The sequence below is a fragment of the Nerophis lumbriciformis genome, linkage group LG38 (assembly GCF_033978685.3).
Source record: "Nerophis lumbriciformis linkage group LG38, RoL_Nlum_v2.1, whole genome shotgun sequence".
Lineage (NCBI taxonomy): Eukaryota > Metazoa > Chordata > Actinopteri > Syngnathiformes > Syngnathidae > Nerophis > Nerophis lumbriciformis.
In genome coordinates, this window is record NC_084585.2 from 5,459,188 (window position 1) to 5,486,611 (window position 27,424).

General features: G+C 37.9%; 1 protein-coding gene across 2 annotated transcripts in view; it reads right to left on the minus strand.

Annotated features, from left to right (window-relative positions):
• Window positions 1-27,424, minus strand: part of LOC133578394 (lysyl oxidase homolog 2A-like) — a 102,179-nt gene that overhangs the window by 69,357 nt on the left and 5,398 nt on the right. For both annotated transcript variants that reach the window (XM_061932788.2, XM_061932787.2), the window contains exons 2-3: window positions 20,899-21,188; window positions 6,337-6,512 (exon numbers count right to left, since the gene is read on the minus strand). In XM_061932788.2, coding sequence (XP_061788772.2) covers window positions 6,337-6,512; window positions 20,899-21,181 — 459 coding nt within the window. In that variant the 5' untranslated portion in view covers window positions 21,182-21,188. The remainder of the gene's footprint in view (window positions 1-6,336; window positions 6,513-20,898; window positions 21,189-27,424) is intronic.

Here is a 27,424-nt window from a genome sequence, read left to right on the forward strand (position 1 = left end):
TGCTCCAGCGTGGTCAAAAAAAAAAGGTACAGCTCCACCTTATCCCCATTCCTTTCTCCTTCCACTTGAAAGACCTCACCCAGACTTGGGAAATATTTACAGGGTGGGGGACTTAACTACTGCAACAGTAAACACACAACAAACACACGGAACCAGAGGGTGCTACACAAATGCAGCCCTCTGTAAAAAAAAAAAATGATGTCATTACAGCCACTGGCAGCATTCGTCAGCTTTTAAATATGTGCCTTCTTCCAACTGGCTCTGATCGTGATACTATTCACTTGCTGTAATGTTTTAAATCAACACTTCCAGACATTCCCCAACATTACTGGTATGACTGGCAAGGTGTTAGATCACTGCCATCTCTAATAGTCTGCTTGCAATGGGAACCCCCTGCGTCACGGTGAATGTTTTCAGACATTTCCTTCCCCGTCTGCTATCACGCCCCCACTGACTTTCCATCTGGTACGGGGGTGTTGCCTGCAGCCGGACAAGATCTTCACCTGCTTGCAGAATGGAAAGCCTGTCCAGTATCTCCTAGGGGGCTGCGTAGGGGGTGACGTTAGGCCAAGGCAGCATGGCAAAGTCATTACTTGGCTTGCAGGGAATCTGACAGCACGTGCAAAAATGACACGAGATGGGTTCGTGCAGTCATGAGTCTAAACTCAACTCGCACATACGCTGGGGCAACAAAGTATTTAGTCAGCCACCAATTGTGCAAGTTCTCCCACTTAAAATGATGACAGAGGTCTGTAATTTTCATCATAGGTACACTTCAACTGTGAGAGACAGAATGTGAAAAAAAAAATCCAGGAATTCACATTGTAGGATTTTTAAAGAATTTATTTGTAAATTATGGTGGAAAATAAGTATTTGGTCAATAACAAAAATTCAACTCAATACTTTGTAATATAACCTTTGTTGGCAATAACAGAGGTCAAACGATTACTATAGGTCTTTACCAGGTTTGCACACACAGTAGCTGGTATTTTGGCCCATTCCTCCATGCAGATCTTCTCGAGAGCAGTGATGTTTTGGAGCTGTCGCTGAGCAACACGGACTTTCAACTCCCTCCACAGATTTTCTATAGGGTTGAAGTCTGGAGACTGGCTAGGCCACTCCAGGACTTTCAAATGCTTCTTACGGAGCCACTCCTTCGTTGCCCGGGCGGTGTGTTTGGAATCATTGTCGTGCTGGAAGACCCAGCCACGTTTCATCTTCAAAGCTCTCACTGATGGAAGGAGGTTTTGGCTCAAAATCTCACGATACATGGCCCCATTCATTCTATCCTTAACACGGATCAGTCAGCCTGTCCCCTTAGCAGAAAAACATCCCCAAAGCATGATGTTTCCACCCCCATGCTTCACAGTAGGTATGGTGTTCTTGGGATGCAACTCAGTATTCTTCTTCCTCCAAACACGACGAGTTGAGTTTATACCAAAAAGTTCTATTTTGGTTTTATCTGACCACATGACATTCTCCCAATCCTCTGCTGTGTCATCCATGTGCTCTCTGGCAAACTTCAGACGGGCCTGGACATGCACTGGCTTAAGCAGGGGGACACGTTTGATTCCCTGTCGGCGTAGTGTGATACTGATGGTAACCTTTGTTACTTTGGTCCCAGCTCTCTGCAGGTCATTCACCAGGTCCCCCCGTGTGGTTCTGGGATTTTTGCTCACCGTTCTCATGATCATTTTGACCCCACGGGATGAGATCTTGCGTGGAGCCCCAGATCGAGGGAGATTATCAGTGGTCTTGTATGTCTTCCATTTTCTGATAATTGCTCCCACAGTTGATTTTTTCACACCAAGCTGCTTGCCTATTGTAGATTCACTCTTCCCAGTCCGGTGCAGGTCTACAATTCTTTTCCTGGTGTCCTTCGACAGCTCTTTGGTCTTGGCCATAGTGGAGTTTGGAGTCTGACTGTTTGAGGCTGTGGACAGGTGTCTTTTATACAGATAACCAGTTCAAACAGGTGCCATTAATACAGGTAACGAGTGGAGGACAGAAGAGCTTCTTAAAGAAGAAGTTACAGGTCTGTGAGAGCCAGAGACCATCCTTGTTTGAAGTGACCAAATACTTATTTCCCACCATAATTTACAAATAAATTCTTTAAAATTCCTACAATGTGAATTCCTGGATTTTTTTTCACATTCTGTTTCTCACAGTTGAAGTGTACCTATGATGAAAATTACAGACCTCTGTCATCATTTTAAGTGGGAGAACTTGCACAATCGGTGGCTGACTAAATACTTTTTTTGCCCCACTGTACGCTGGGTGAAAATGGATGTACGGTATTTGGTGTCAACCAGCAGAGGCGCTGTTGTTTCAGTCTCCACAGAGCCGTGCATCGAGAGGATGGCCAACTCGCTTTCAGAATTGGCCTCAAAATGGCCAATTTTCATTTATAAAGCGGTTTTCATACAAACCCCGTTTCCATATGAGTTGGGAAATTGTGCTAGATGTAAATATAAACGGAATACAATGATTTGCAAACCCTTTTCAACCCATATTCAGTTGAATATGTGTCATGTCTGTGTGATCATGTTTTTGTTTTGGTCATGTTCGGTTTTGTTTTTGGACTTTTTGTGCACTTTTGTTTTGTCACCATAGCAACCATTAGTTTTCACCTGTCACGTCACGCACCTGTTTCACATTTTGAGTCACGCACCTGTTTTCGTTAATCATGTCTATAGTATTTAAGTTCATTGTTTTCAGTTTGTCGTTCTGACGACACCCCCACATTTATGCTTCTGCACACTCTCCACACACCCTTGCTGCTCTTTTTTCATGCCGGTTCCATGCCAAGTAAGTTTTTGTTTATTATTGCCACAGTTAGTGTTTTTTGTTGTTCATAGTTTCTGCCTTTGTGCAAGTATTTGTTTTCATAGCCAAGTTGTTTCTCCACCACTGTGCGCGCTTTTCGTTTCGTTAAATAAATCATGTACCTACATTCCCGTCTCGCCCGAGCCAACTTTCCGTTGCATCCCGGAAAAGCAAACACCCAGGACCCAGTCATGACAATATGCTACAAAGACAACATATTTGATGTTCAAACTGATAAACATTTTTTTTGAAAATAATCATTAACTTTAGAATTTGATGCCAGCAACACGTGACAAAGAAGTTGGGAAAGGTGGCAATAAATACTGATAAAGTTGAGGAATGCTCATCAAACACTTATTTGGAACATCCCACAGGTGAACAGGCAAATTGTGAACAGGTGGGTGCCATGATTGGGTATAAAAGTAGATTCCATGAAATGCTCAGTCATTCACAAACAAGGATGGGGCGAGGGTCACCACTTTGTCAACAAATGTGTGAGCAAATTGATGGAACAGTTTAAGAAAAACCTTTCTCAACCAGCTATTGCAAGGAATTTAGGGATTTCACCATCTACGGTCCGTAATATCATCAAAGGGTTCAGAGAATCTGGAGAAATCACTGCACGTAAGCAGCTAAGCCCGTGACCTTCGATCCCTCAGGCTGTACTGCACCAACAAGCGACATCAGTGTGTAAAGGATATCACCACATAGGCTCAGGAACACTTCAGAAACCCACTGTCAGTAACTACAGTTAGTCGCTACATCTGTAAGTGCAAGTTAAAACTCTCCTATGCAATGCGAAAACCGTTTATCAACAACACCCAGAAACGCCAAGTATAACCCGTTTACCATTTAAATACATGTCTTCTTTATTGAATCCTTTCAATATTTCTTGAGCTATAACACATGTGTCAAACTCAAGGCCTGGGGGCCAAATCTGGCTCGTCGCATTATTTTATTTGGCCCGCGAAAGCCTGGAAATAATGTGCGTTAATAAAATGCTTAATCTTTTCTTACTAAATATATTTGTTCTTTCCCTTTTGACATTAAAAATCCTGTACTGCATGAAATTGCATATCTTTTCAAATTCAATATTATCAAAATATTATACTATCATGTATTCCAAAAATATATTTTGTTCAAGTAAAGATAAATACTGTACTGAAATATCTGCTTGACTTACGATTTCAAAACAAATTATCACTCAAATTGTAGACTGTGAAATTGACAATAGATTTTACGGTTAAATTCCGCCGACTGAGTTTTTCCCCGTAAAATCAACTTTGGTATTTTTTTTTTCATATACAGTAAGACACTAAAACATAAAAAAAAATAAAAAATAAAAATATTAAAACAACAAGATTTTATGGTTAAAAAAACTACTGTCAGCTCCGTTGCCTGAATTTCACCGCTAAAAACAGTGGTACTGTTTCTCCATTTATAAAAAATGTTTACATGCTGTAAAAAAACACTGCTTTACTGTAAAATTCTGGTGACTGAGCTGCCAGTTTTTAAAGTAATTTTTTGTTTTTGCAGCTTATGTAAAAAGATATATTGTTGATGTATTATATATACATACCTGCCAACTTTTGAAATCAGAAAAACCTAGTTTCTAGATTCTAGGTCCAGGGGCCGCAGGCCCCGGTAGGTCCAGGACAAAGTCCTGGTGGGGGGTTCAGGCTTCGCCCCCTGACGCAAAATGATTATTAGCATTCAGACAGGTTAAAATGTTGCTAAAACCATCACTTTTCTATCAGTCACAGTGACTTTTCAAAACAAAAATATTACAGCAAAAATCATATGGGTTGATTGACATGTTTATTCTGTAAGCTAACTTCAATAGTTTGAAATTATTTTGACAGTTAATGCCAGTTATCCTGTCAACCTTTCACAAGACTTCAATTTGTTAATTGAAAGTATAAACAGTATAAACACTTTTTACAGTAAACAAATGGTAAAACAGTACTAAACAATTCCATTAAAAAAAAAATTGGTGTCATTATTAACTTTCTGTCCAAGCTTGTATAATCTACTGCCTTGTTCAATTGTAAAAAATATTCTGTGCCTAAAATTCACATTTCTATCACAATTATCATACTGTAAACATGGTAAGCTAACTTCATTAAAATTAATAGTCCTGTCAATAGCATGGAATTACAATTCAAATGTAGTTTTTTTGTAAGCCTTTCAAAAGAATTCAAAATATGAAAAATTAATGAAAATTAATTTAAGCCATCAGACACTTGAAAAGTGGCACATCACATCTCTAATGTAATCATTTTAACTTTTCAACAGAAATAGCACTGCAAAAATATTAAGGACATACTTCTGTATTTTGGTAGTTATGCTGTCAACATTTAACAAGATTTCTTCAACTTGGACTTGAAAGCATAAATAGTATAAACACTTTTAACAGTATAACAGTACTAAACAATTCCAATAGATAACATTGGTGTCATTACCTTTTTGTGGCTAAAATCCGAAAAACGTTGAAAGTTTTCCACTTGTATCGCTAGCAACGGCATTAGACTTGTGTTTTTTTGTCCCAACGTGGTCTTTTACATCGCTAATTCCTCCGTGTCCGATCGAAAAATCTTGTCTGCACAAGGTGCAATTCGCGTAGTTTTCACCCTTTTTGGAACGGATAATTATTCCCGGATAGGCTTTTGAATATTCTTCACGGAATGACTACAGTTTTCTTTTCGGTTTAAGACTCGTTTGTGATTTTTCTCCGGCTGATTCCATGATCGTTCGCTCGTTTGGAAACAATGGCAACTGGTGCCTCGTGCTTGGCAGCGGTGCTATAAATAGCCTCGCGCATGGCATTCGGAATGGCTCGATAGGAAGTTACGGGAAGCAGTGTCGATTGTCATTGTTGTTACGCAATTTTGTGAATAAAACTTAAAAAAAAAATGTTTTTTTTAATTAATGAAAAACCGTATTTTTTATCACTGCAACCGTAACCCGGAATAGGTTGATGAAAACCGTACTAATTACGGGAAAACCGGAGTAGTTGGCAGGTATGTATATATACACATGTATATTCATATATTACTCATTGTTAAAAACGGCCCTCTGAGGGCAACCATAACTGTGATGTGGCCCTCAATGAAAACGAGTTTGACACCCCTGATCTATAAAGTTTAGTAACTCCCTTTTAAAAAGGATTGCAGCAATGTGAATACATTTCCATGCTGCGATCACATTGATACATCGAACTCACACTGGAAAGTAGCACTGAAAATACTTTGAGCAAGGCACATTGCTACAGTATATTATTGCCACTTTATGAAGCGTGTGTGCCCTCTGCACATCTGCTGAGCTGTTCTCTGTGTGCAGCTCAAACCCTTATTGGATGCAACTTGAGTGTTTATTCAGAAGTCAAAATATCTAGCAGTAATGTTTACATAAGTGAGATCACTGCATAAGAACAATCATACAGTATATCTTTTTGCCGGGTTGTTGATATTCTTCGACAATTCTGGCGTGTGATTCATTGCGGGATCCTACCTCCTCGCTGTTGGCCTGGTTCCGGATGAACTTGAAGCCCGGAATGCGCTGCTGGTTGCACGCCACCCCGACATCTTCTGAATGTTTGCAGTCTGTCACTCCAAAGCCGTTGGACCTACACTGGGCGAGGCTCTTCTCTCTGCCACTGCAGTCCAAATTGTCCAGCCAAATCGGACCTGCGTTGGACACAAACAAACATCTTACAAAATGGTGAAGATGTATGACGTGACAGTTTGTGACGTGTGTAAGAAGGTGCGCTTGCTGTCTGTGAGAGGGAGACACAGAAAAGAGTGAGAAGAGGCTGTCGTGTAATGCCAGCAGCTAAAAGCAACTGCGTGAGAATCCACAGACCTGTGGATGTGTTGAAGGTGTGCTGGAAAATGCGGAACGGAAATTAGGGAGCAGCAGAAAAGTGGAATGTATTATTTTAACTGGATCTGGATCGGCATTTTCTCATGCCTTGCCGATACGCATTTTTTGGCAAATATCGGCGGCCGATCCGATCCAAATATCGGATCGGGACATCCCTACTATATATAGACTTGCAGTGTGTAAATAAAATGTTATTGGAGGGCTTTGAAGGCTACAACGGTGACTCCCATTAGCCACATCTTTCAAGCATTTCAAAAAAAATTTTTTTTTAAAGACAAATATGTTCTTGTCTCTCATAATAATTGTGAACAATAGGCAAAATTCCCCCCAAAAATGCAGTTCTCCTTTAAAGCTTGCAATAAATCACTACGCGTGAAAACTTCAAACGTTTCTAGCTTTTGGATCTGAACTCACCGTCATTTTTTTGTACACAAGTTTTAAAATTCAGAATAGCAAAGTGACTCACATAAAGATGTCTTCAGTCTCAACTACCACCATGACCATGCTCGTCTTGTAAAAACTCAGTCCGGGTCAACAACTAACCAGTAACCGTGAAAACCACCAAACCCTTTGAGGAACATCCTGATCATACCAAGAAAGTGACCATGTGTAAGATGCTCAGTTACATAGCTGCCTGGATCATTTTTTAGAATTGTACAAAAAGTTATTCTGGAATCAAAATATGTCTGGACTTACTCTGTCTGGCGTTTCCTTGCAAATAGTAAACATGCTTCCAGTTGTGATAAACCTGTCTTGCTGTTTTAAATGATTGTTTAAAAGTCGTTTGGGAATTGCATTTACAGGCCGATGAGATTTTATTGGAATTTAAGTTGCACTGTGCCCAGTTTTCCCTCAAACATTTGAATGAAAATTTAATTTTGTGCAGTAGCTGTACCCTTAAATGGCCTTTTCCAATGAAACGTCTATTTGTTTTACACGTCAACGTTGAAAATGTGTTATTGTTGGCAGCTAGGTAGCTTGTAAACATTACTGAAGGGGGAAAGAAAAACACTTGGTCAGGACCAGAATTGCCTTTTACTGTCTGTGCACTGATATCATACCTGCCAACTTTTGAAATCAGAAAAACCGGGTTAAAAAAAACAGGTTAAAATGTTGCTAAAACCATCACTTTTCTATCAGTCACAGTGACTTTTCAAAACAAAAATATTACAGCAAAAATCATATGGGTTGATTGACATGTTTATTCTGTAAGCTAACTTCAATAGTTTGAAATTATTTTGACAGTTAATGCCAGTTATCCTGTCAACCTTTCACAAGACTTCAATTTGTTAATTGAAAGTATAAACAGTATAAACACTTTTTACAGTAAACAAATGGTAAAACAGTACTAAACAATTCCATTAAAAAAAAAATTGGTGTCATTATTAACTTTCTGTCCAAGCTTGTATAATCTACTGCCTTGTTCAATTGTAAAAAATATTCTGTGCCTAAAATTCACATTTCTATCACAATTATCATACTGTAAACATGGTAAGCTAACTTCATTAAAATTAATAGTCCTGTCAATAGCATGGAATTACAATTCAAATGTAGTTTTTTTGTAAGCCTTTCAAAAGAATTCAAAATATGAAAAATTAATGAAAATTAATTTAAGCCATCAGACACTTGAAAAGTGGCACATCACATCTCTAATGTAATCATTTTAACTTTTCAACAGAAATAGCACTGCAAAAATATTAAGGACATACTTCTGTATTTTGGTAGTTATGCTGTCAACATTTAACAAGATTTCTTCAACTTGGACTTGAAAGCATAAATAGTATAAACACTTTTAGCAGTATAACAGTACTAAACAATTCCAATAGATAACATTGGTGTCATTACCTTTTTGTGGCTAAAATCCAAATGTATTCTATCAGATTGATCATACTGCAAAAATGATATGGTAACTTTATGATAAGTTTACTTCATTAAAATGTAATTCAATAGCGTCATAAATAAAACTTCGGCATTTATCACATCCAAAGAATCTGTTTGAGCGACGAAAAACGTTGAAAGTTTTCCACTTGTATCGCTAGCAACGGCATTAGACTTGTGTTTTTTTGTCCCAACGTGGTCTTTTACATCGCTAATTCCTCCGTGTCCGATCGAAAAATCTTGTCTGCACAAGGTGCAATTTGCGTAGTTTTCACCCTTTTTGGAACGGATAATTATTCCCGGATAGGCTTTTGAATATTCTTCACGGAATGACTGCAGTTTTCTTTTCGGTTTAAGACTCGTTTGCGATTTTTCTCCGGCTGATTCCATGATCGTTCGCTCGCTTGGAAACAATGGCAACAGGTGCCTCGTGCTTGGCAGCGGTGCTATAAATAGCCTCGCGCATGGCATTCGGAATGGCTCGATAGGAAGTTACGGGAAGCAGTGTCGATTGTCATTGTTGTTACGCGATTTCGTGAATAAAACTTTAAAAAAAAATAAAAAAATGCAATTAATGAAAAACCGTATTTTTTATCACTGCAACCGTAACCCGGAATAGGTTGATGAAAACCGTACTAATTACGGGAAAACCGGAGTAGTTGGCAGGTATGTGATATGTCTCTGATCTGTAACATTTGGTTATGATGCATTAGTCATGACAACAGGATAGAGAATACTGTAGATCAGTGGTCCCCAACTACCGGTTCGGGGACCGGTACCGGTCCGTGACGCATTTGCTACCGGGCCGCAGAGAACCATTAAATAATTTATAAAGGACTGCATTTTGGCCTGTCCCACTCGACCAGGGATGTCCAACTTGTTTTCATTGAGGGCCACACCGCAGACATTAGAGGGCCGCTTGTAACAGTAAATAATGAATGAATTTGCCTAAGAAGTTAAATATTAAAAAAATAATCATTCTTACGTAAAGAGTAAAATAAATATTTGGATTTTACCACAGTTTTTTTTACAGAAAAAAAGACTTTTACTGTAAAATATATGCTGTTTTTTTATTATATTTTTTCCAACATATTACCGTAAATAGAAATACAGTACTGCTTAGGGATGTCCCGATCCGGTATTTGGATCGGATCGGCTGCCGATATTTGCCAAAAATTGCGTATCGGCAAGGCATGGGAAAATGCCGATCTAGGTCCAGTTTAAAAAAAAACTCCGGTCAATTTAAATAATACATTCCACTTTTCTGCTGCTCCCTAATTTCCGTTCCGCATTTTCCAGCACACCTTCAACACATCCACAGGTCTGTAGATTCTCACGCAGTTGCTTTTAGCTGCTGGCATCACACGACAGGCTCTTCTCACTCTTTCCTGTGTCTCCCTCTCACAGACAGCAAGCGCACCTTCTTACACACGTCACATACTGTCACGTCATACGTCACATACGTATACGTCCTCTCCCAGCAGAGACGTAGCAGCATGGCTAACGTTAGCTGTGATGCTAGCGCAGCCGTGTGACCAACGCTCCCTCTAAGGTGCGCGCTTGTGCAATTGCAAACTGCTCAAGCGTCCACTGCGCATAGCAATTATATGCCACGCACAAAATCAAATAAAAAAATAAGCGCAAAACAATTTTCGACACACGGACACGACAGAGAAAACAGTTTTCGTCATCATTGTTCAAATATTATAACGTCTGTCGAGACGCTTATCTCCGTTCGGTGCCACACGTCCACACCATCAAAATGCCGAGGCAAACATTTCCAGATCAACACCGTATTAAAAAAATTAGTGATTTTTTTAGTTGTGATTTCCTTCTCTGCATGAAAGTTTAAAAGTAGCATATATTAATGCAGTATGAAGAAGAATGTTTTAATGTAGACATGCAAGCCTTGAAAGAAAATTTTGAAAATCAAGACTACATTTCCTGCAAATGGGTGCATTTCTACCCTATATTTTAACTTTAGATTTATTCTCATACCAAACTCTTTTGGCTGTCTTTTTGACACTTACATCCGGCGCCCCCCTCCATACCCTGGATTATAAATAATGTAAATAATTCAATGTGATTATCTTGTGTGATGACTGTATTATGATGATAGTATATATCTGATAGTATATATTTGTATCATGAATCAAGTTAAGTGGACCCCGACTTAAACAAGTTGAAAAACTTATTGGGGTGTTACCATTTAGTGGTCAATTGTATGGAATATGTACTTCACTGTGCAACCTACTAATAAAAGTCTCAATCAATCAATCAAAACACATAGAATCATCATACTGCTGTGATTATATGCATCAAGTGTTCATTCAAGGCTAAGGCAAAATATCGAGATATATATCGTGTATCGCAATATGGCCTTAAAATATCGCAATATTAAAAAAAGGCCATATCGCCTAGCCCTAGTTTCAATGATGCCATTTCTGTTTGTCATGTATAATTTTGTCTATTTTGTGTTTATCCTTGAATAAACAGGTCAGTTTCTTGTTACCAACCATTGTGTATTATTCAAACTCCCCTAATTCAGCTGGCTAGTTGTTATCAAGAGTACTAAAACCCTTTTCAACATGATTCTGACAACTAAGTAGGCTAAATAACTTTAAACTTTAATACATGCTCGGATAGGCCAGTATCGGTCAGTATCGGTATCGGATCGAAAATGCAAAAACAATATCGGTATCGGATCGGAAGTGCAAAAACCTGGATCGGGACATCCTTAGTACTGCTGTTTATTTTATTTTGGCAACTCAGCTGCCATAATAAAATGTGGTACCATCAAATCATCAACCGTGGATTTTACAGTAAAAGAAAAAAACTTGACACAATTTTACTGTAAAAAAACAAACATTGGTCGTTTTTTTTTTTTTTTCAATCTTACAGTAATATGCTGTAAAAAACTCCCTAAATTTTACAGTAAAATCTATTGGTATAAAAATATTGTGTACAATTTGATGGATAACTTGCTTCGAAACCATAAGTTAAACAGATATTTAAGTATTTATTTGGATTTTGACCAACAAAGTTAGATAATATAATATTTGTTGCAATATTGGACACTATTTTTTTCCCCTGTCAAACTAGAAAAAAACCCTAATACCTTCAGTAAGAAAATAAGAAAGTAGAGAAAGAAAATATAAGGTATTTTATTGACACATTATTTCCAGGCTTTTGCGGGCCATATAAAATGATGTGGAGGGGCAGATCTGGCCACCTGTGCACTAGACACACCATCCATCCATCCATCCATTTTCTACCGCTTGTCCCTTTTGGGGTCGCGGGGGGGTGCTGGAGCCTATCTCAGCTGCATTCGTGAGCTTGTTTATAGATTTACAATAACACTCCTCTTAGGAAGTTGCCATTTGTTATATTTGTTATAACTTTGTGACATGATACAATGCACATTAACAGTGTTAATCTCTCAGATTGTAGCCAAAGGCTGATTTCCATCTGCATCTCATTGCAAAGAAACAAGTCCAGGGCTCCCACTAATTCAATGTTATAGTGCAGGGGTGCTCACACTTTTTCTGCAGGCGAGCTACTTTTCAATTGATCAAGTCGTGGGGATCTACCTCATTCATATATATCATTTATATTTACTTATTTATGAAATATATGTTTTAGTTAACAAGTTAAAGGTGTTTAATGATAATGCGAGCATGTTTAACACATATAGTTAATATTGTTAATACATTAAAGGTGTTTAATGATAATACAAGTATGTTTAATACATATAGTTAATATTGTTAACAAGTTAAAGGTGTTTAAAGATAATGCAAGTATGTTTAACACATATAGTTAATATTGTTAACAAGTTAAAGGTGGTTAAAAATAATACAAGCATGTTTAACACAAATAGTTAATATTGTTAACAACTTAAAGGTGGTTAAAGATAAAACACGCATGTTTAACACATATAGTTAATATTGTTAACAAGTTAAAGGTGGTTAAAGATAATACACGCATGTTTAACACATAGTTAATATTGTTAACAACTTAAAGGTGGTTAAAGATAATACAAGCATGTTTAACACATATAGTTAATATTGTTAACAAGTTAAAGGTGTTTAAAGATAATGCAAGTATGTTTAACACATATAGTTAATATTGTTAACAAGTTAAAGGTGGTTAAAAATAATACAAGCATGTTTAACACAAATAGTTAATATTGTTAACAACTTAAAGGTGGTTAAAGATAAAACAAGCATGTTTAACACATATAGTTAATATTGTTAACAAGTTAAAGGTGGTTAAAGATAATACAAGCATGTTTAACACATATAGTTAATATTGTTAACAACTTAAAGGTGGTTAAAGATAAAACAAGCATGTTTAACACATATAGTTAATATTGTTAACAACTTAAAGGTGGTTAAAGATAAAACAAGCATGTTTAACACATATAGTTAATATTGTCAACAAGTTAAAGGTGGTTAAAGATAATACAAGCATGTTTAACACATATAGTTAATATTGTTAACAAGTGAAAGGTGTTTAAAGATAATACAAGCATGTTTAACACATATAGATTCCTTTCTTTCATGAAGACAAGAATATAAGTTGGTGTATTACCTGATTCTGATGACTTGCATTGATTGGAATCAGACAGTGGTGATGATAACGTCCGCATTTTCGAATGGAGGAGAAAAAAAGTCCTCCTTTCTGTCCAATACCACATGAAAGTGGTTGGTTTTTGGCATCTTATTTGTCCAGCTTCCGTACTCCTTTGTATACACTTTACAAGAAATACATTGTCGGCAAACTCCGTAGCTTGCTAGCTTGTGCACGCCAGCTTTCTGAGACTCTTATTTTGGTAGCGCAGGCAGGATGAAGCAGAGCTTTTATTGTGCAACTGTGCAGTCGGTCTTTGGAGTTTTGACGACAGGTACGGCGCCAGAGTCTGTTGAAATAAAGTGTTTCTCGCCTTCCAGTCGGTAATTTTAATGAGCTGGCAGCAGCCAGCGTCATCTCAGAAGACCCTCGGGTGCCGTGAATGTCAATCAAGTGACGAAAGTGACGTCATAGTGAAGATTTATGATCGCTCATTTTTAGGACTATTTTTTTAATGCCTGGCTGGTGATCGACTGACACACCCTCCGAGATCGACCGGTAGATCGCGATCGACGTAATGAGCACCCCTGTTATAGTGAGTTGTATTTTTCATGCATTTAATTTTGCTGTATTTATCTGGCACGAGTGGAAAGCCGGTCCCTGAAAAGAATGCCTACATTAAACCGGTTTGTGGCGCAAAAAAGGTTGGGGACCACTGCTGTAGATAACCTCCCTGGCCCTGGGTCTCCATCAACAACAATGTCAAATCGCATAGTTTCCATGCAAGCGCATACAACATTGAATAATAATGGATTAGATTTATATGGCGCTCTTCTAGACCAGGGGTGCTCATTACGTCGATCGCGAGCTACCGGTCGATCTCGGAGGGTGTGTCAGTCGATCACCAGCCAGGCATTAAAAAAATAGTCCTAAAAATGAGCGATCATAAATCTTCACTATGACGTCACTTTCGTTACTTGATTGACATTCACGGCACCCGAGGGTCTTCTGAGATGACGCTGGCTGCTGCCAGCTCATTAAAATTACCGACTGGAAGGCGAGAAACACTTTATTTCAACAGACTCTGGCGCCGTACCTGTCGTCAAAACTCCAAAGACCGACTGCACAGTTGCGCTAACAAAATAAGAGTCACAGAAAGCTGGCGTGCACAAGCTAGCAAGCTAAGGAGTTTGCCGACAATGTATTTCTTGTAAAGTGTATACAAAGGAGTACGGAAGCTGGACAAACAAGATGCCAAAAACCAACCACTTTCATGTGGTATTGGACAGAAAGGAGGACTTTTTTCTCCTCCATTCGAAAATGCGGACGTTTTTAGCACCACTGTCTGATTCCAATCAATGCAAGTCATCAGAATCAGGTAATACACCAACTTATATTCTTGTCTTCATGAAAGAAAGGAATCTATATGTGTTAAACATGCCTGTATTATCTTTAAACACCTTAACTTGTTAACAATATTAACTATATGTGTTAAACATGCTTGTATTATCATTAAACACCTGTAACTTGTTAACAATATTAACTATATGTGTTAAACATGCTTGTATTATCTTTAAACACCTTTAACGTATTAATAATATTAACTATATGTATTAAACATGCTTGTATCATCATTAAACACCTTTAACTTGTTAACAATATTAACTATATGTATTAAACATGGTTGTATTCTCTTTAAACACCTTTAACTTGTTAACTATATGTATTAAACATACTTGTATTATCATTAAACACCTTTAATTTATTAACAATATTAACTATATGTATTAAATATTCTTGTATTATCATTAAACACCTTTAACTTGTTAACAATATTAACTATATGTGTTAAACATGATTGCATTATCATTAAACACCTTTAACTTGTTAACAAAAACATATATTTCATAAATAAGTAAATATAAATTATATATATGAATGAGGTAGATCCCCACGGCTTGATCAATTGAAAAGTAGCTCGCCTGCAGAAAAAGTGTGAGCACCCCTGTTCTAGACACTCAAAGCGCTTTATAGTGAGAACTGAGAACCCCTCATTAATTCAGCCTACATTCACACTTTGGGCTGTGGTAAGCTACATTTGTAGCCACAGTTGCCCTGATGGAAACGTGGCTGCCAGTTTGCACCCACAGCCTCTCAGACCACCAGCCATTCATACAAGCAGCTTGTATGTTGCTGTTACTCACCTTTACAAGCAGTTTTAAAATGATATATATATATTTTCGTTCTCATTTCACATCTATAAAAACTTAAAACTTTTAAGCGTTTATATTAGGGCTGGGCGATATACTGGATATATCGCGGGTCTGTGCGATATAGAAAATGACTATATGGGGATATTGGAGTATACGTTCTCACGTAGTTGCTTTTAGCTGCGGGCATTACACTACAGGCTCTTCTCACTCTTTCTTGTCTCTCCTTCTCACAGAGACGTAAAACAAGCGCACCTTCTTACATACGTCACATACGTATACGCCCTCGCGGAGCAGAGGTAGCAGCATGGGTAACGTTAGCTGTGGTGCGAGTCATAATACAAGAGAAAGAAGGTGCGAATCTGGTAACAAATGAAGGAAGAATTAATTCCCAAGAAAAACAGCGGGGGGTCCATCGTCTGGCGGTGGTTTGGCTTCAAGCGGGAAGATGTTGAACAGACAATTGTAATTTGTCAAGTGTGGGGCAAAAGCGTTGCTACAAAAAGTAGCATTGCTGCTAATATGTAGCATCATTTGAAAAGTCACCCACTAGAGAATGAAGAGTGCTTGAAACTCCGCATGTCAACATCTCCGTTCGGTGCCACACCAACAAAATGCCCAAGCAACCATTTCCACATCAACACCATATGAAAAAAATAGTCAACAAGAGAAGGAGATAACGTCCGCAGGAACCTACCACATAGCGAATATTTGATTTCCTATTATGCAGCTCATTTTTATTTGACACTTATTGAAATATCTTGTGTGACATCATGCACAAAAGTGCACTTTATTTGTTTTAAACTATTGTAGTGGCGTTCTGTACAAAAAGTGCACTTTAATTTAGTGTTGTTTTGATATGTCATCTTAGTGACATCATGCACAAAAGTGCACTAATAGCTTGTTTTAAAATGTCTCTGACAATCTTGCACTTTCTGTTTTGAAATGACATGAATGTTTGTGCCACTGCTTAATAACGCTTTAATAAATACACTTTTGCTCAATTGACTTTATTATAATACACGGAAATAAAAATACTTTTTGTAGTTTAATATGATAATACACTGATATAAAGATACTTTTTGTGGTTTAATATGATAATACATCCGAATGAAGATACTTTTTGTAGTTTAATATGATAATACACCGATATAAAGATACTTTTTGTGGTTTAATATGATAATACACCGATATAAAGATACTTTTTATGGTTTAATATGATAATACACCGATATAAAGATACTTTTTATGGCTTAATATGATAATACACCGATATAAAGATACTTTTTGTGGTTTAATATGATAATACATCCGAATGAAGATACTTTTTGTAGTTTAATATGATAATACACCGATATGAAGATACTTTTTGTAGTTTAATATGATAATACACGGATATGAAGATACTTTTTTGTGGCTTAATATGATAATACACCGATATAAAGATACTTTTTGTGGTTTAATATGATAATACACCGATATAAAGATACTTTTTGTGGTTTAATATGATAATACATCCAAATGAAGATACTTTTTGTAGTTTAATATGATAATACACCGATATAAAGATACTTTTTGTGGTTTAATATGATAATACATCCGAATGAAGATACTTTTTATGGTTTAATATGATAATACACGGATTTAAAGATACTTTTTTGTGGTTTAATATGATAATACACAGATATAAAGATACTTTTTGTGGTTTAATATGATAATACACCGATATAAAGATACTTTTTGTGGTTTAATATGATAATACATCCGAATGAAGATACTTTTTGTAGTTTAATATGATAATACACGGATATAAAGATACTTTTTTGTGGTTTAATATGATAATACACAGATATAAAGATACTTTTTGTGGTTTAATATGATAATACATCCGAATGAAGATACTTTTTATGGTTTAATATGATAATACACCGATATAAAGATACTTTTTGTGGTTTCATATGATAATACATCCAAATGAAGATACTTTTTGTAGTTTAATATGATAATACACGGATATAAAGATACTTTTTTGTGGTTTAATATGATAATACACCGATATAAAGATACTTTTTGTGGTTTAATATGATAATACATCCGAATGAAGATACTTTTTGTAGTTTAATATGATAATACACGGATATGAAGATACTTTTTTGTGGTCTAATGTGATAATACACCGATATAGATACTTTTTGTGGTTTAATATGATAATACACCGATATAAAGATACTTTTTGTGGTTTAATATGATAATACATCCGAATGAAGATACTTTTTGTGGTCTAATGTGATAATACACGGATATAAAGATACTTTCTGTGGTTTAATATGATAATACACCGATATAAAGATACTTTTTGTGGTTTAATATGATAATACAACGATATAAAGATACTTTTTGTGGTTTAATATGATAATACATCCGAATGAAGATACTTTTTGTGGTCTAATGTAATAATACACGGATATAAAGATACTTTTTTGTGGTTTAATATGATAATACACCGATATAAAGATACTTTTTGTGGTTTAATATGATAATACACCGATATAAAGATACTTTTTGTGGTTTAATATGATAATACACCGATATAAAGATACTTTTTGTGGTTTAATATGATAATACATCCAAATGAAGATACTTTTTGTAGTTTAATATGATAATACACCGATATAAAGATACTTTTTGTGGTTTAATATGATAATACATCCGAATGAAGATACTTTTTATGGTTTAATATGATAATACACGGATTTAAAGATACTTTTTTGTGGTTTAATATGATAATACACAGATATAAAGATACTTTTTGTGGTTTAATATGATAATACACCGATATAAAGATACTTTTTGTGGTTTAATATGATAATACATCCGAATGAAGATACTTTTTGTGGTTTAATATGATAATACACCGATATAAAGATACTTTTTGTGGTTTAATATGATAATACACCGATATAAAGATACTTTTTGTGGTTTAATATGATAATACACCGATATAAAGATACTTTTTGTGGTTTAATATGATAATACATCCGAATGAAGATACTTTTTGTAGTTTAATATGATAATACACGGATATAAAGATACTTTTTTGTGGTTTAATATGATAATACACCCGAGTAAAGATACTTTTTTTAGTTTAAAGGATAATACACAAAATAAAGATACTTTTTGTAGTTTAAATAATACACCCAAATAAAGACTTTTTGTAGGAAGCCGGAGTTCCCTCCGGATACTCCGTCTTCCTCCCACCTCCAAAGACATGCACCTGGGGATAGGCCCCTCCCACCTCCAAAGACATGCACCTGGGGATAGGCCCCTCCCACCTCCAAAGACATGCACCTGGGGATAGGTTGATTGGCAACACTAAATGGTCCCTAGTGTGTGAATGTGAGTGTGAATGTTGTCTGTCTATCTGTGTCGGCCCTGTGATGAGGTGGCGACTTGTCCAGGGTGTACCCCGCCGTCCGCCCGAATGCAGCTGAGTAGGCTCCAGCACCCCCCGCGACCCCAAAAGGGACAAGCGGTAGAAAATGGATGGATGGATGGATGGATGGACTTAATTGTGGTTTCCCTCTCTGCATGAAAGTTTAAAAGTAGCATATATTAATGCAGTATGAAGAAGAATGTTTTAATGTAGACATATCATACTGCTGTGATTATATGCATCAAGTGTTCATTCAAGGCTAAGGCAAAATATAGAGATATACAGGTAAAAGCCAGTAAATTAGAATATTTTGAAAAACTTGATTTATTTCAGTAATTGCATTCAAAAGGTGTAACTTGTACATTATATTTATTCATTGCACACAGACTGATGCATTCAAATGTTTATTTCATTTAATTTTGATGATTTGAAGTGGCAACAAACGAAAATCCAAAATTCCGTGTGTCACAAAATTAGAATATTACTTAAGGCTAATACAAAAAAGGGATTTTTAGAAATGTTGGCCAACTGAAAAGTATGAAAATGAAAAATATGAGCATGTACAATACTCAATACTTGGTTGGAGCTCCTTTTGCCTCAATTACTGCGTTAATGCGGCGTGGCATGGAGTCGATGAGTTTCTGGCACTGCTCAGGTGTTATGAGAGCCCAGGTTGCTCTGATAGTGGCCTTCAACTCTTCTGCGTTTTTGGGTCTGGCATTCTGCATCTTCCTTTTCACAATACCCCACAGATTTTCTATGGGGCTAAGGTCAGGGGAGTTGGCGGGCCAATTTAGAACAGAAATACCATGGTCCGTAAACCAGGCACGGGTAGATTTTGCGCTGTGTGCAGGCGCCAAGTCCTGTTGGAACTTGAAATCTCCATCTCCATAGAGCAGGTCAGCAGCAGGAAGCATGAAGTGCTCTAAAACTTGCTGGTAGACGGCTGCGTTGACCCTGGATCTCAGGAAACAGAGTGGACCGACACCAGCAGATGACATGGCACCCCAAACCATCACCCAACCATGCAAATTTTGCATTTCCTTTGGAAATCGAGGTCCCAGAGTCTGGAGGAAGACAGGAGAGGCACAGGATCCACGTTGCCTGAAGTCTAGTGTAAAGTTTCCACCATCAGTGATGGTTTGGGGTGCCATGTCATCTGCTGGTGTCGGTCCACTCTGTTTCCTGAGATCCAGGGTCAACGCAGCCGTCTACCAGCAAGTTTTAGAGCACTTCATGCTTCCTGCTGCTGACCTGCTCTATGGAGATGGAGATTTCAAGTTCCAACAGGACTTGGCGCCTGCACACAGCGCAAAATCTACCCGTGCCTGGTTTACGGACCATGGTATTTCTGTTCTAAATTGGCCCGCCAACTCCCCCGACCTTAGCCCCATAGAAAATCTGTGGGGTATTGTGAAAAGGAAGATGCAGAATGCCAGACCCAAAAACGCAGAAGAGTTGAAGGCCACTATCAGAGCAACCTGGGCTCTCATAACACCTGAGCAGTGCCAGAAACACATCGACTCCATGCCACGCCGCATTAACGCAGTAATTGAGGCAAAAGGAGCTCCAACCAAGTATTGAGTATTGTACATGCTCATATTTTTCATTTTCATACTTTTCAGTTGGCCAACATTTCTAAAAATCCCTTTTTTGTATTAGCCTTAAGTAATATTCTAATTTTGTGACACACGGAATTTTGGATTTTCATTTGTTTCCACTTCAAATCATCAAAATTAAATGAAATAAACATTTGAATGCATCAGTCTGTGTGCAATGAATAAATATAATGTACAAGTTACACCTTTTGAATGCAATTACTGAAATAAATCAAGTTTTTCAAAATATTCTAATTTACTGGCTTTTACCTGTATATGGTGTATCGTGACGTGGCCTAAAAATATTGAGATATTAAAAAAAGGCCATATCGCCCAGCCCTAGTTTATATCATTATTTATTTTTGACCAGTCCCAACACTTGGAACAGGATAAGAAGGCATAAATTAATTTCCGCCATGTTACAAAGATATCATTGACTCGAAAGGTTTTTTTGTGTGGATAATATGAAGTCACGGTCACGTGGAAACATCTGCAATCTCACCTTCTCCTCTGCCGTACTTGGAGGAGGGCGACCATGACACGGCATCCACGAAGCCCAGCTCCCGGCACACCACCTGGGCAGCGTAGATGGAGAAGTCGTCGTCACAGACGGTGCCCCACTGGCCTTTGTAGAGGACCTCCACTCGCCCCTCGTGTTTTTTATGCTTCACCCCGGCCAGGCGTAGCTGTATGGACGCGGTGCCGGGTTCCGTTTGGGCGCCGCACAGGAGCCACGTGCACAACATGGTGCAGAGGAGGCACGGCGTCACTGCTGGGTGCAACATGATGCAGCTGAAGGGAGAAAGCAGGGATTTAGGTGAACGTTGTTTTATGCCCACAACTAGGGATGTCCCGATCCAATATTTGGATCGGATCGGCTGCCGATATTTGCCAAACATTGCGTATCAGCAAGGCATGGGAAAATGCCGATCCAGATCCAGTTTAAAAAAAAAACTCCGGTCCGTGTTTTCCAACGCACCTATTTAAATAATACATTCCACTTTTCTGCTGCTCCGTAATTTCCGTTTCGCATTTTCCAGCACACCTTCAACACATCCACAATTCTCACGCAGTTGCTTTTAGCTGCTGGCATTACACGACAGGCTCTTCTCACTCTTTCCTGTGTCTCCCTCTCACAGACAGCAAGCGCACCTTCTTACACACGTCACATACTGTCACGTCATACGTCACATACGTATACGTCCTCTCCCAGCAGAGAGCGAGGTAGCGGCATGGCTAACGTTAGCTGTGATGCTAGCGCAGCCGCTAAGGTGCGCGCCTGCTCAAGCGTCCTCTGCGCACGTCAAATCTATGCCACGCACAAAATCAAATAAAAAAATAAGCGCATAACAAATTTCGACACACGGGACACGACAGAGACAACAGTTTTCGTCATCATTGTTCAAATATTGTAACGTCTGTCGAGACGCTTATCTCCGTTCGGTGCCACACGTCCACACCATCAAAATGCTGAGGCAAAAATGTCCACATCAACACCGTATGAAAAAATTAGTGATTTTTTTAGTTGTGATTTCCTTCTCTGCATGAAAGTTCAAAAGTAGCATATATTAATGCAGTATGAAGAAGAATGTTTTAATGTAGACATGCAAGCCTTGAAAGAAAATTTTGAAAATCAAGACTACATTTCCTGCAAATGGGTGCATTTCTACCCTATATTTTAACTTTAGATTTATTCTCATATCAAACTCTTTTGGCTGTCTTTTTGACACTTACATCCGGCGTTCCCCTCCACACCCTGGATTATAAATAATGTAAATAATTCAATGTGATTATCTTGTGTGATGACTGTATTATGATGATAGTATATATCTGATAATATATATCTGTATCATGAATCAATTTAAGTGGACCCCGACTTAAACAAGTTGAAAAACTTATTGGGGTGTTACCATTTAGTGGTCAATTGTACGGAATATGTACTTCACTGTGCAACCTACTAATAAAAGTCTCAATCAATCAATCAAAACACATAGAATCATCATACTGCTGTGATTATATGCATTCAAGGCTAAGGCAAAATATCGAGATATATATCGTGTATCGCAATATGGCCTTAAAATATCGCAATATTAAAAAAAGGCCGTATCGCCCAGCCCTAGTTTCAATGATGCCATTTCTGTTTGTCATGTATAATTTTGTCTATTTTGTGTTTATCCTTGAATAAACAGGTCAGTTTCTTGTTATCAACCATTGTGTATTATTCAAACTCCCCTAATTCAGCTGGCTAGTTGTTATCAAGAGTACTAAAACCCTTTTCAACATGATTCTGACAACTAAGTAGGCTAAATAACTTTAAACTTTAATACATGCTCGGATAGGCCAGTATCGGTCAGTATCGGTATCGGTCAGTATCGGTATCGGATCGGAAATGCAAAAACAATATCGGTATCGATGTGTCTACATTAAAACATTCTTCTTCATACTGCATTAATATATGCTACTTTTAAACTTTCATGCAGAGAAGGAAATCACAACTAAAAAAAAAATCACTATTTTTTTCATACGGTGTTGATGTGGAAATGTTTGCCTCGGCATTTTGATGGTGTGGACGTGTGGCACCGAATGGAGATAAGCGTCTCGACAGACGTTACAATATTTGAACAATGATGACGAAAACTGTTTTCTCTGTCGTGTCCGTGTGTCGAAAATTGTTATGCGCTTATTTTTTTATTTGATTTTGTGCGTGGCATAGATTTGCCGTGCGCAGAGGACGCTTGAGCAGGCGCGCACCTTAGGGCTGTGCTAGCATCACAGCTAACGTTAGCCATGCCGCTACCTCGCTCTCTGCTGGGAGAGGACGTATACGTATGTGACGTATGACGTGACAGTATGTGACGTGTGTAAGAAGGTGCGCTCGCTGTCTGTGAGAGGGAGACACAGGAAAGAGTGAGAAGAGCCTGTCGTGTAATGCCAGCAGCTAAAAGTAACTGCGTGAGAATCCACAGACCTGTGGATGTGTTGAAGGTGTGCTGGAAAATGCGGAACGGAATATAGGGGGCAGCAGAAAAGTGGAATGTATTATTTAAATCGGTGCGTTGGAAAACACGGACCGGAGTTTTTTTTAAACTGGATCTGGATCGGCATTTTCCCATGCCTTGCCGATACGCATTTTTTTGCAAATATCGGCGGCCGATCCGATCCAAATATCGGATCGGGACATCCCTAAAACCAATACTGATATTAACTGTACTTTGTAAAAGTTGTTACGGTCTATTGAGTTTACTTTATTGGTTTTGTTTAAAGCTAGTTTAGCGATTAGTTTAGCTATTTGCATACCTGCCCCTGGCTTGCTCTCGAAGTGCAACATGTTTTAGCCTCGTCCTCCAGTGATACTTGACAACACCTCCAGACAACTTCAACCCTTGACTAACACCCTCCCCCTTCCACATCCCACCTCCCCGGATTGTAAATAACCAAATGTAAATAATGTACTTGTTCTTATGCTATCTGAACTTACTATGTTCTCTGCTCGCTGTACATATCCTACCAAGTCAAACCTACACTGTTTCAATGTCCATTTCTCTGATGATGCAATTGTTGATGACTGAAGTGCTGATATCAACCATTAACGTGGACCTCGCCGACTTAAACAAGTTTAAAAACTTATTGGGATGTTTCCATTAAGTGGTCAATTGTACGGAATATGTACTGTACTGTGCAATCTACTAATAAACGTTTCAATCAATCAATCAATCAATCAATCAATGATACTAAGAAATGTAGATGATTAGGCTAGACTACTGCAACTCACTTTTTGTCGAGATCCCCAGCAAGAAGATCCAGAAGCTGCAATACATACAGAATAGTGCTGCTAGGATCCTGATGAGAGTGCGGAAATACGAGCACATCACACCACTTCTCAAATCCCTTCACTGGCTTCCTGTTCCACTCAGGATTGAATACAAAGTCTCCTTACCAACCCACCAGTGCCTCCATGGTAATGCCCCCTCTCTACCTCAAAGAACTGCTCACCCCCAAATCCTCCGCTCCGGACAGGCTAACCTCCTCCAACCTCCGAGGACAAAGCTACGAACAACGGGAGACCGGGCTTTCTGCTCCGCCGCTCCCAGTCTGTGGAACGCTCTCCCTGACCACCTGAGGGCACCACAGACTGTGGATGCTTTTAAAAAAAGGCTTAAAAGCCCTTCTTTTTAAAAAAGCCTTTTTTTAGATTTATGCGTGCTAGGTCTGGCTATTAGGCTGTTGTAGTTTTTATTTGTATTTTTTTATTTTATTATCTTTTTTTTTTTTTTTTTTAATACACTGTAGCACTTTGAGGTTGTTTGCTCAATGTAAAGTGCTTTTTACAAATCAAATCTATCATTATTATTATTATGATTTACTGTAATGGAGGTACCGTATTTTTCGGAGTATAAGTCGCTCCAGAGTATAAGTCGCACCGGCCGAAAAGGCATAATAAAGAAGGAAAAAAACATATATAAGTCGCACTGGAGTTTAAGTCGCATTTTTGGGGGAAATGTATTTGATAAAAGCCAACAGCAAGAATAGACATTTGAAAGGCAATTTAAAATAAATCAAGAATAGTGAACAACAGGCTGAATAAGTGTACGTTATATGAGGAATAAATAACCAACTGGTATGTTAACGTAACATATTATGGTAAGAGTCATTCTAATAACTATAACATATAGAACATGCTATACGTTTACCAAACAATCTGTCACTCCTAATCGCTAAATCCCATGAAATCTTATACGTCTAGTCTCTTACGTGAATGAGATCAATAATATTATTTGATATTTTACGCTAATGTGTTAATAATTTCACACATAAGTCGCTCCTGAGTATAAGTCGCACCCCGGCCAAACTATGAAAAAAACTGCGACTTATAGTCCGAAAAATACGGTAGGTGGCAGCCGGTAGCTAACTGCTTTGTAGATGTCAGAAACAGCGGGAGGCAGTGTGCAGGTAAAAAGGTGTCTAATGTTTAAACCAAGAAGTGCCCCTAAGAAAAGGCATTGAAGCTTAGGGAAGGCTATGCAGAACGAAACTAAAACTGAACTGGCTGCAAAGTAAACAAAAACAGAATGCTGGACGACAGCAAAGACTTAATGTGGAGCAAAGACGGCGCCCACAATGTACATCCGCACATGACACGACAGTCAACAATGTCCCCACAAAGAAGGATAAAAACAACTGAAATATTCTTGAATGCTAAAACAAAGTAGATGCGGGAAATATCACTCAAAGGAAGACATGAAACTGCTACAGTTTACCAAACAATCTGTCACTCCTAATCGCTAAATCCCATGAAATCTTATACGTCTAGTCTCTTACGTGAATGAGATCAATAATATTATTTGATATTTTACGCTTATGTGTTAATCATTTCACACATAAGTCGCTCCTGAAAAAAACTGCGACTTATAGTCCAAAAAATACGGTAGGTGATTATTATTAACTTAGGGGAGTGGCTCCACACTGTGTATGGAGACACAAAATGAGCTTGTTTTTTGTCAGCTAGGGGACAAAAAACAAATACAGTGTTTTAATCTAGAGGTGGGAATCTTTGACCACCTCACGATTTGTTTACGATTCAGGAGCTACGATACGATTAAAAATCGATTATTAATGCATCTTTAATTTATGTATATTGATGCAGTTTTACATTTATTTTTGTTTCACTAAATAAGCCTTTATCACTTGCAACTTAAAAAAACAAACAATTCATTTGTAATAAGAAACAGTTTAATTAATTCCCACATTTATTAAATGAATGAAAATATGTGCAAAACTGGACCATAAGTGCCCGATAATAAAGGAGCTGGTCGGATCTTTCGGTATGGTGGCTCATTGCAGTCCGACAAGTTATAGAACTGTCTGCATTACTTTATTTACAACAAATAAATAGACTATCGATGTTTACTAATCGATTCTATAATCGTCCATGTCAAGGACAAAATCCTCATTTCAATAAGGCAGTCTGCATCATTTATTAATTGCACACGCAGTAAATCAGGCCCTTGGTCTTTAATTTGAAGTACAGTACTTTAATATGACCGGACAAAAGTATTACGATAGTCTTACTGATTGTCGACTTACTCTACAGCAGTGTTTTTCAACCTTTTTTGAGCCAAGGCACATTTTTTTGCGTTGAAAAAATGCGGAGGCTCACCACTAGCAGAAATCATTAAAAAACAAAATTCAGTTGACAGTAAAAAGTCGTTGGATACGACTTTAAAGCATAACCAAGCATGCATCAATATAGCTCTTGTCTCAAAGTAGGTGTACTGTCACCACCTGTCACATCACACCCTGACTTATTTGGACTTTTTTGCTGTTTTCCTGTGTGCAGTGTTTTAGTTCTTGTCTTGCGCTCCTATTTTGGTGGTTTTTTTTGTTGGTATTTTCCTGTAGCAGTTTCATGTCTTCCTTTGAGCGATATTTCCCGCATCTACTTTGTTTTAGCAATCAAGAATATTTCAGTTGTTTTTTTATCCTTCTTTGTGGGGACATTGTTGATTGTCAAGTCATGTTCGGATGTACATTGTGGACGCCGTCTTAGTTCCACAGTAAGTCTTTGCTGTCGTCCAGCATTCCGTTTTTGTTTACTTTGTAGCCAGTTCAGTTTTAGTATCGTTCTGCATAGCCTTCCCTAAACTTCAATGCCTTTTCTTAGGGGCACACACCTTTTGTTTATTTTTGGTTTAAGCATTCGACACCTTTTTACCTGCACGCTGCCTCCCGCTGTTTCCGACATCTACAAAGCAATTAGCTACGTATTGCCACCTACTGATATGGAAGAGTATTACACGGTTACTCTGCCGAACTCTAGACAGCACCGACACTCAACAACAACACATAATTTGCAGACTATAATTACTGGTTTGCAAAAAATATTTTTACCCCAAATAGATTAAATTAAATAATCCCACGGCACACCAAACACTCTACAGAACTTCATGTTTGCGTACTTCTCTAGTCCCATTCTTCTTCCCTCACACACCTTGTTGAGGCTGGTCCTTGTTTTGGAATAATTGAGAAGG